An 11330-nucleotide genomic window follows, 5' to 3' on the forward strand; every position below is an offset into this window, starting at 1 on the left:
CTTTCATGACTGCAGGAATCCATACTCTTTGGTTCTTTCGGTAAAGTCACGTAGATATCAAATAAAATAAATCACGACGTTTCGATCGCAACACAAGCGACTGTCATCAGAACCAGTTCTCCTGCTGTATCTGTTCCAAGTCTAGATGATGATTTAAAAGCGCATAGCTCCCGGCAGCTTCCTAATATCGGAAGGAAGAGCATTCCAGACGGTGGTGTGCTGAAGTAGTGCACTAGTCGGCAGGTTTTTGTTTACGTGACAAACCTCACTAATTGGCCAAGTCGGGTGGTGGTTGTGGCGGGTTTAACGGCACATTCATATTTACGCGATCTAACCCAAACAACAACGACAAAAATACCTTCATTCTGTTGCACCGCGATAAAATGACGGCGTCGTTTCTGGCACCGATCGTTGAAATGTTTCCCACGTGAATCTAGCGGCGCGGTTTCTTATTAAAATAAATGTTTTTTTATTTTTTTTACAGCGGCCGAGCCAAAACAAATGCAGCTCCTGTGCGGGGAGTGCACGGCAGCAACAGCAAAGGAGGACGTCCGTTTCTCGGCGTCCGACCGAGCGGAGAGGACCGGCCGGACCGGCGATCGGGCGTCGGCGGGAGCCTGCGAGCGGTGCGGCAAGACGACGGTCGGTGCCCCGGCGCCGCCCGCGGCCCCCGCCGGCGCGGGGGGCAAGAAGCCGCACTCGTGCGCCGAGTGCGGCAAGCGCTTCCGCACGCGCTACAACCTGAACACGCACTCGCTGATGCACACGGGCGAGTACACGCACGTGTGCCCCGAGTGCGGCAAGGGCTTCGCCACGCGCTTCACGCTCAAGAAGCACTCGCGCATCCACACGGGCGACTGGCCGCACGCGTGCGACGAGTGCGGCAAGGGTTTCGCAACGCGCTTCGACCTCGCCAAGCACTCGCGCACGCACACTGGCGAGCGGCCGCACGCGTGCCCCGACTGCGGCAAGCGCTTCGCCCACCGCTACAACCTGGAGGCGCACTCGGCGTCGCACACGGGCGAGTGGCCGCACGTCTGCGCCGAGTGCGGAAAGGGCTTCACGCAGCGCTCCGACCTGGAGACGCACGCGCGCACGCACACGGGCGAGCGGCCGCACGCGTGCGGGGAGTGCGGCAAGGGCTTCGCCAAGCGCTCGCACCTGGAGGCGCACTCGGCATCGCACACGGGCGCGTGGCCGCACGTCTGCGCCGAGTGCGGCAAGGGCTTCGCCAAGCGCTCCGACTTCGAGAGGCACACGCGGTCGCACACGGGCGAGAAGCCGCACGTGTGCGTCGAGTGCGGCAAGGGGTTCACGCGGATCTCCGCGCTCAAGAAACATTTCGTGGTGCACGCCCTCGAGTGAACTTGGAACCGAACTGAACTACGTGAAAAAAATTTTATTCACCAGGTGTGAGGCCCCAATAGCTTCTTTTTCAGAAGCGGCCTGGCCATCACGAACGGTAGCTCGGCGAAGGGTGACTGATGTCATCGTCGTCGTCACATGGAAATTCACAGCAGCGGCAGCAGCAGCCAAATACTCTTAAACGCGTGATGTCGATTCTAAATATGGGAGAGAAAAACCGGAGGTCCCAGAGAAAAATCCACGCGACCACGGGAAGCGAGAAAGAGAGACACAAACTCCAAATATATAGCAGGTGTCAGGGTCGGGATCAAACCCACGACCTCCTGCATACTGGGCGAGGGAGGTAACATCTGTCCATTCAGCTTGGAGAGCTGAATGGAGTTCAAAAGAATTCACAAACAGACACCGCCTTGTTGTGAAAGACCCAACGCAGAAGATTTCCTGGGGTTTGATCTTCCACGAAGCTGCTCATGGTCCCACCTTAAACCGCATCAGGCACTGCACAAATCATGGCAGCAGTTGCGGATGGTAGCTGATGATGCACAAATGGAAAATCGGAAACTCTCGCCGGTAGTGGCAGTGCCATGACTGCGGTCATCCAGAACAGAGACCGTACACAACGCGTAACGACGCAATGACCCGATACACAAATACGAAGGAGGAGACATGATCACAGCGATGATGACGACGATTCACTACTGCGCTACTGCTCCTGCTGAAGCGGTTGTCTGGGCTTGACCACCACCTGAATGTGACGTTCTACATCAGCAGCCGTACGAAAGCAGAAACTCCTAGATACCTAAAAAGATCCAGACCCATACAAACGCACATAGACTCGGAGACCCATAGAGACTCGCAGAGACTCGTAGGCACCCACGGAGACTCGCAGAGATCCGTGGAGACTCGGACCCAGAGGCTCTTGTAGGCCCAGGCTCATAGAGACCCATACAGATCCATAGACTCATGGAGAACCGTAGAAACGCATAGACCCATAGACTAATAGAGACATCGCAGCGATACACTCCTCCGCTGGCTCTTCACACGATTGTCTGCTGACTTGACCGCCACCTGAATGTTATATTTGCAGCTGTTGCTCTGCATCTAGATCTGTAGCCGTACGGAAGAAGAAGACGACCGTAGCGCCCAGTCACGTGAATCGAGCATCGGGCCTCACCGTGGTTTCTCTGCTCAGTATCAGTAGCAGCAGCAGGAGAGGAAACTGAACTGAACTATTTTTATGTTACCAGGTGTAAGGTCCCACTGAGCTGCTATGTAGCTTTCTTTGAAAAGCGACCTGGCTATGACAAATGATAGCTCAACGAAGCGGCTTATCATCATCATCATCACGTGGAAATGTATAGCAGCAGCCAAATGCTGTAAACGCACGGTAACATTGACTCTAAATGTGGAGGGGAGAAAGCGGAGGGCCTGGAGAAAGATCCACGCGACCACGGAGAGAGAGAGAGAGAGACAGACTTCAAATATACAGCAGCAGGCGTCAGGGTCGAGATCGAACCCACGACCTCCTGCATACCAGGCGAGGGAGTAAATATCTCGCAACGGCCGCCATTAGGCACTAAGCGGCAGGTGACGTCACCCAAGGCGCTTGTGCCAGGCTAGGTGCACCACTTTGCGGCCGTCGATAATGTGCTCGTGTGTGTGTGTGTGCGCGTTGAGTTTATTTCGCACCACCGTACTTAGCCAACCTTGCTAATCAGAGGTGCGGGGGAAGCACTTCAAACTCAACACTAAAAGCAGTTCTGAAGAAGTTAGTTTGTCAATCTAGGTGATGATTTCAAAGTGCATCATAGCTCCCAGTGGCTTCCTAATATCGGAAGGAAGAGCATTCCAGACGGCCGCGGAAGCGTATCTGAAAGCGCCGCGCGATGCCGGTGATCGTCTTGGTTCGACGGCCAGCCAGAAGCCGCTGATGCTGCTGCTGCTGCTATAGAAGATGACCCGAATTAAGGTGACGATGGTTTATAGCTCCTTGACGATAGAGGAACAGCAACCGTGGCAGTAGCGATAGAAGAGTCATAGGGAAGCGACTGACTTTCGGCAGGCGACTGGAGAGTGGGCCCTCTTTGTTCGACGGTCAGCCAAAAGCCGCTGCTGCTAGCGAGGATGATGGTGACCACCGGAGTTGGCGTTGCGAGGGTTTAACGCTCACCCGACGGGATCAGCGAAGCGGTCGGATGGAAGAGTTTGAGGCGGCGTGAACGCTCCGTTTTTTTTTGTTTGCAGCACAAACGATCTTGAACCTTTTTTGTTTGTTTTAATCTCCGTTCAGCAGAGCGGAGGAATCCGATGGGCCACGAAGCTCTTTCATCATCGATGTCCAGCGATCATTGGCGGCCCTCCCCACCCCCTGGGGGAGTCAGGTCACGGTTGACGTGGGACCACGCGTGAGCGATGTTGATCTTTCACCAAAGACGACGAAGATAAAGATTTCCCCTCTATCCCGTGTCGCCTCTAATGGACTGTTGGGGGCAAGTGGCTCTTAGTAGCGAGTAGCAGCGCCTACACACAAAGGCAAAGATCCCCCGTGTAGCCTGTAACAGACTGTTGGGGCAAGTGCTATGAAGGCCGGAATGGCACAATAGGGGGTGGGTGGCCAGCATCACGCCTGACCGCCTTTGTCTACCCACTGGCGATGTTTACTACACACCGCACCAATTACTCATTTGGAGGCAGCGTAGCGCTAACCGTTACACCACCACTCCCCACCACCCCCATCACCACCACACCTGGGCATCTTCGTCTCCTCCCGGTGGAGATGTCAGCCAACGCATGGCTCACAGAGGCGGGTAACGATACCGGGTCCCACTCGAGGCGTTGTCGTGGTCTGGGCCGTCGCACGACATCGCAGACGAGTCAGTTGGGTTGATTTATTTGTATTTCCCATGCGGTGCATGTAGAACCTATAATGACCGTGTTGGGTACGTGGTAGGGTTTTCGCCACCAAATATCCATAACAGATGTTTTGGGTTCCATCGTGTAAATATAAATGCGTCGTTGAACCCCGCCACCACCACCCGATACGGCCAATCGGTGGGGTACATTTACGCGATCTTACCCAAAGACCTCTATGACGAATGATCGGGTTATAGGTTGTATAATGGTAAACGAAAATTGTAAAAAATCCAATTACGTATGTTCACAATAATTCCGTGTACACATAATGTCACTCGCGCGTACTGCGAGCGTAATAATACAGCAGTCGATTCCCAATATCCTCATTATGTATGGGCGAGTGTTGTTTAGTTTTTCAACGGATAAGAAAAAGTATATAATTTACGGTGATTGGCGACCAGCTACTTTGTGGGAAGAAGGCCTTCCTAGGGGTATTGTCAGTCATCGGGGTTTGGGCCATACTTCAAACAGCAGCTCAAGGCTCACCTGTCCAGACCCTAACCTGTCCAGTCTCTCACTTGGTTCAGGATCACCTGGTTCAGGATCTCACCTGGTTCAGTCTCTCACCTGTCCAGTATCCCACCTGTCCAGGCTCTCAACTGTCCAGTCTCTCACTTGGTTCAGGATCACCTGGTTCAGGATCTGACCTGGTTCAGGATCACCTGGTTCAGGATCTCACCTGGTTCAGTCTCTCACCTGTCCAGTATCCCACCTGTCCAGGCTGTCACCTGTCCAGGTCTTCTTGGAGCTCTGGCTCCACGCCTCCGAGTTCTCAATCAAAGGTCGGTGCGTCCGATTTGCGAAATATGCACGCGTTTCCGAATCATGTTCATGATTATGAAAAATAAGAATAGGGTTTTGCCATTTCTGGCAATGAAACAGGCGTTAAGATGTTCAAACACCAAATAGATTAAACCTTTTGCAAGGAATCATCAAGTCTGCATTAACCACACGTACTTGTGGTGGACATGCAAACAAGCATGCTCTGATAATATACAGTAAAAACTTGGATTGCGAGCATAATTCGTTCCGGAAACGTGTTTGTAATCCAAAGCACTCGTATATCAGTTGTGATCACGTGACGCTCGGCAGACAAAGCGTATACACATACTACTCGTATTGCAAGACCTCGCTCGTTTATCAAATTAAAATGTATTAAAAAATGTTGCTCGTCTTGCAAAAAACTCGCAGACCAAATTACTCGCAATCCAAGGTTTTACTGTACTTGTATTGTCTTTGAAACCGATTGGCCAACACCAGATAGGCATCTATGTGGTGCTTGAACATATTAACACAACTTTTGTTTCATTGCCAGAAAGGGTAAAAACCCTGTTCTTATTTTTCATACTCTGCTACAGGCAAAAAAGTTATCCCCATGATACGTTTTTATGATTTATTATGACTATTGTGATTAAACTTCACCTTGTTATCGAGTATTGCTGTCTGGGAAAGCGTCGTTACGATCGATTCGTTTTGCCTTGCATGGTATGGTATGGAAAGCGTGTGCAGCATTTGATCCCAGGGGAAACCTCGGTGAATCTCTTTTGTAAGAATAACAAAAATAAATTAAAGTTCAGCCGATCCAAGCCTGGCTGTCTACTCCAGTGGGTTCTCAACTGGGGCTACGCTGACCCCCCATTGGTGAGGGAGGGGAGTGGGTACACGTGGCAATGCCCCAAGTGGGGTAGATTTATAAATGTGTGTGCGTGTGACGTTACATCATCGGTGAATGATCGCGTTGTATGAATCCGCCGATGTAAAGTAACCACGATGCCACTGAGATCCGATCGGTAATGTAGACAACGTTTAAAAGACCTTTCTAAAACTCGCCGATCGTAAACAATGCAGGTCTACAAGAGTAGCTGACGAGCGCACGCAATTTACAACGCGCACGCAAAGCGTCCGTTGAGTTTTTTTTTGTATTCGCTTGCAGTTTACTTAGCAGCTAAGCTAGGGTGCATATACCTCACAAAATAAACAGTTGGTTAAAATATTAACCCATAATAGAGATTTATTTGGGTTAGATCGCGTGAATATAAATGTGTTGTTAAACCCGCCACCACCATCCGTCACGTAAACAAAACGGGGCCAATTCGTTACTAGTGTAGTGACATAGCATCGGTCACATATCAGCATAGCGCTGGCTGCTGGCAGGGAAGGGGATCTGCAGCTTACAGCAGCCCTGAATGAAAACAGGTCACGTGATAGACCAGAGAGGGATGTTAGGGGAAAGGTTACGGAAGGGGCGCATCGAGAGCCCGCTGGAAGGTTCTAGAAGGGGGGCGGAGCCAGGCCACGCTGACAGTATAAGAGGGGCCTACGGGAGGGGACCTCGGGGCTGTCGTTTAAAGTGGGAGGCCGTCATACTGCTGGAGCCTTCACCGTTGTCCCCATCTTCACCATCTCGGCGTCGCCAGTCAGGCAGTCTACCAGCTGTCCTGACTGGGCCCGTAGTCACCAAGTGTGAACTGTTAAGGCCGTTTAATAAACAGTGTCCCTGAGTCAGTCACTACACTAGTACAGCACACCGGTGTGTTGGAGAGTTAACGTTTTAAATGTTGTAGGGGTTTAAAGCTTTCGTGACTGCAGGGATTCATCTTCTTGGTTCTTTCGGTAAAGTCACGTAGAAGGGAAGTAATAAAATAATAAAACATAATAAAATAATTCTCACGACGTTTCGGCCACAACGCAAGCAGCCGTCTTCACCTGAGGACGGCTGCTTGCGTTGTGGCCGAAACGTCGTGAGAATTATTTTATTATGTTTTATTATTTTATTACTTCCCTTCTACGTGACTTTATCGAAAGAACCAAGAATATGTTGTAGGGGGTTTACTGTTCAACACACAACCGGCTAGTGCTGTACTAGTAACTAATTGGCCACGTTTTGTTTACGTGACTGAGCCCTTGCTAATGGGCTGTTTCGGGTGGTGGCGGCGGGTTTAACGACACAACATTTATATTTACGCGATCTAACCCCCTAAAAACCCTCTATTATGGATAATATCGGTCGCGAAAGGCCCTACTGTGCTACGTGTTAAACTGGTTAAAATATTGATGTTCATCTTCTTGGTTATTTCGGTAAAGTCGCGTAGAAGGGAAGTAATAAAATAATAAAAATAAAACATAATTAAACAATTCTCACGACGTTTCGGCCACAACGCAAGCAGCCGTCCTCAGGTGAAAACCAGGTCTGTCGAGGCGACAGCGTCTGAATGAAACAGCACACGTGCTTGGAGCATATATATAAGGAGGTCCCATGAGGTATTATTATTATCGATGGTGAGAGTGAGTCCGTGAGGTTTTTTTGGCTTGCTGTTGATCGGACGCAAAAGTCGGCGCAGCCTGGAAACGAATCGAGAGTTCTGTAGTGCGTGATCCTCTGCCTACAATCGACTGGACTCGCCGCCGGCGTTTTGCCGTTCATTAGCTTCTGCGTCGAAAACATGCGTGGGCGCCGAGTTTTGATTTGCCATTCTGATTCCCTGCACTTACTCAACGGTAGCCCGAATGGTGCCAAATGCCACTGTGGCTAGGAGATGTTAACTACCTCGCCTGGTATACAGGAGGTTGTGGGTTCGATCCCGACCCCTGACGCCTGCTGTATATTTTGAGTTTGTGATGTGTGTGTGTGTCTCTCTCTCCCCGTGGTCGCGTGGACTTTTCTCCGGGTCCTCCGGTTTTTTCCCCTCCACATTTGGAGTATTTGGCTGCTATACATTTCCACGCGACGATGAGCCACTTCGTTGAGCCATCACTTGTGAGAGCCAGATCGCTTCCGAAAAATAGCTACGTATCTAAGTGGGCCTTACCTGTTTAGTTTTAGTTTAGGCTTAGTATAGGCTGCTGCCTGTAATCCAGCACTAGTAGAGGCAGCTGCGAGGGTGGGTGGATCACCCACACAGATGGGTTGTGAAACTCCCTTCCCTTGGGTCGGTGTCGAGGAGGTCGTGGGTTCGATCCCGACTCTGACGCCTGCTGCTGTATATATTTGGAGTCTGCGTGTCTCTCTCTCATCATCACCACGGTGGCTAGGAGATGTTAACTACCTCGCCTGGTACGCAGGAGGTTGTAGGTTCGATCCCGACCCTGACGATGCCTGCTGCTGTATATTTGGAGTCTGCGTCTCTCTCTTATCATCATCACGGTGGCTAGGAGATGTTAACTACCTCACCTGGTACGCAGGAGGTCGTGGGTTCCATCCCGACCCTGACGATACCTGCTGTTGTAAATTTGGAGTCTGCGTCTCTCTCTCTCCCCGTGGTCGCGTGGATTTTTCTCCGGAGCCTCCTGGATTCCCCCTCCACATTTAGTATCAACATCACCACGCGTTTACAGTATTTGGCTGCTGCTATACATTTCTACACGGTAAGCCACTTCGTTGGGCTATCATCTGTGATAGCGAGATCCGCTTCTGAAAAAATTAACCCGTAAAAACAAAGTTTTTCACTCTAAATCCTTTATATGCGTGACGGCTAGAGTCCTCTCGTCCTCTGGCTTGAGATGGCTGCCACCTATGGGTCAGATGATTGTCTGCCACCATTAAGCAATTGGTAATGAAATATTTAATTTGTTTTCCCTAAACAGTGTAAAATTTAGGAAAAAAATTTTCACGAACATTAATTGTCTCGCACAACGAGTCTGTGTGCAAAATGTCAGCTCGATTGGATCACGGGAAGTGGGTTTAAAAACGACTGAAAGATTTGCACGGTCGTAAGCGCGCAAGCAAGCAAGCAAGTGAACTTAATATGAAGGATTAAAAAAAAAGAGCTTCCACAGCAGCTCAGTTGGGTCTTACCTGATATAAATAGAAACAGTGTTTAGTTTTAGAGTGGCCTCTCTATCTCTGAGACCTTTCGATGTGCTCTGAAGTAGGGACATTGCCCGAAACGTCGCCTGTTATATATATTTTTTTAATTGCACGAATATTTTAATTGCTGGGTAACACGGCTGGCAAGAGGGAATGTGCCCTCGTAGGCCACCAGAACAACAGGTTATTTCAAGTGCAACGTTTCCATGGACTATCTCGACACTCGAGACACGCGCTGTGGCTATTATAGACCCTTACACGCTGCCGCCTACGTGCGAATAATATGCAAGTGCATAAAGACAAAGATCCCCTGTACAGCCTTAACAGACTTTTGGGACAAGTGGCTGTTAGCGAGCAGCACCGACGAAGACCGCCACTGTGGCACGCGATGAGAGTGGGTGGCCAGCACCACGCCCGACCACACAGACACAAGACAAAGATCCCCCGTATAGCCTTAACAGACTGTAGGGGCAAGTGCTGTTAGCGAGCACCTTTCAAGGCCGGAACGGTACACGAGGGGGTGGGTGGCCAGCGCCACGCCCGACCGCCTTTGTCTCCCCAGTGGCGATGTTTACTACACATCGCACCAGGCACTCATTTGAGGCTGAATCGACCTAGGGGAGGCACAGGACCGGTTCAGATAATCTTCACTGGTTGTGTTGGCCGTGAGCGGGAATCGAACCCGGGTCGCCGGGTTCATAGCGCAGCGTAGCGCTAACCACTACACCACCGCTCCCCACAGACACAAAGATGCAGACACACACACAATGACACGTGTGCAACAGATACACGATGATGAGTGAGTGGATGAAGTGATGAACATCCTAAACGTGTTCTAGAAGGGCTGGAGCGCTGAGCGAGTGATGTCAATTCTCGCGATGTTCCCGAAAGGCCATAACGCGAACTCGCGCCAGCGGATGTGGTTTTTGGCGAACCATCGGGTTTGGTTTGCGCAGCGTGCTAACCGCTGCACCACCGCTCCCACAAGTACATCTTTCCGTGTATACCTGGGTGGACAGGTGTGTAGGGAGTCGGCTTCCTTGATTGCACTCACGACGACAGAAAACTCGCGGTGAGACCAACAGCGGGCGATTATAATTAATTGCCATGCAAGGTGTTGTGTATGGTGTGCACTGGGGGGGGGGGGGGTACATTTATATTGAAAGTGTTCATACGCAAATATATCTGTCTAATTATATATGTGTGTGTGTGTAGTCCCTCCAGAGGTGGTGTGTTGATATCTTCCTCGCCTGGTGTGCAGGAGGTCGTGGGTTCGATCCCGAACCTGACTATGCCTGCTGCTGTAGATTTGGAGTCTGCGTGTCTCTCTCTCTCTCCCCGTGGTCGCGTGGATTTGTTTCGGGGTCCTCCGGGTTTTCCCTCCCACATTTGGAATCAACTTCATGCGTCGAGAGAGAGAGACTCAACACTGCACCAAAGACTCAACACTGCACCATAGACTCAATACTGCACCATAGAGTCAACACTGCACCAGAGACTCAAACTTCACCATAGATTCAACAATGCACCATCAACTCAACGCTGCACCATAGACTCAACACTGCATCAGACTCAACACTGCACCAGAGACTCAACACTGCACCATAGATTCAACACTGCACCATCGACTCAACACTGCCCATAGACTCAACACTGCACAATAGGATCAACACTGCACCATAGACTTAACACTGCACCATAGGCTCAACACTGCACCATAGACTCAACACTGCACAATAGGATCAACACTGCACAATAGGATCAACACTGCACCATAGGCTCAACACTGCACCATAGACTCAACACTGCACCATAGGCTCAACACTGCCCATAGACTAACACTGCCCATAGACTCAACACTACACCATAAACTCAACACTGCAACATAGGCTCAACACTGCCCATAGACTCAACACTGCACCATAGACTCAACACTTCACCATAGACTCAACACTGCACCATAGACTCAACACTGCACCATCGACGCATCACTGCCCATAGACCCAACACTGCGCCATCGACTCAACACGGTCGCCTAGCGGTCTGTTAAAGGGCTATACGGGGGATCTAAACCTGTTACTCGGGTGGGGGTGAAGCGAGGTGTGAAGTAGTGAGCAAGTGTCGCGGCGTGGAATCGAGGGAATGGTCCGTGAAGAGGGATGGGGTTAGCCGTGCAGGTGCGACATGAAGCATCTGTCCCGTTTCTCTTTTTGGACGGATAAAAATAACAGCGGTGCCAAAACCA

The 11330-nt window shown here is 50.7% G+C and overlaps 1 protein-coding gene across 1 annotated transcript in view; it reads left to right on the top strand.

The window, feature by feature from the left end:
* LOC133360799 (oocyte zinc finger protein XlCOF6-like) overlaps window positions 1-5798 on the top strand; it is a 29097-nt gene extending 23299 nt beyond the window's left edge. Inside the window, exon 5 of the mRNA XM_061579676.1 lies at window positions 691-5798. Coding sequence (XP_061435660.1) covers window positions 691-1365 — 675 coding nt within the window. The 3' untranslated portion in view covers window positions 1366-5798. The remainder of the gene's footprint in view (window positions 1-690) is intronic.
* Window positions 5799-11330: the final 5532 nt, after the last annotated feature.

This window comes from Lethenteron reissneri, chromosome 69, assembly GCF_015708825.2.
Source record: "Lethenteron reissneri isolate LAM-NWPU_2019-01 chromosome 69, ASM1570882v1, whole genome shotgun sequence".
NCBI classification, from domain to species: Eukaryota; Metazoa; Chordata; class Hyperoartia; order Petromyzontiformes; family Petromyzontidae; genus Lethenteron; species Lethenteron reissneri.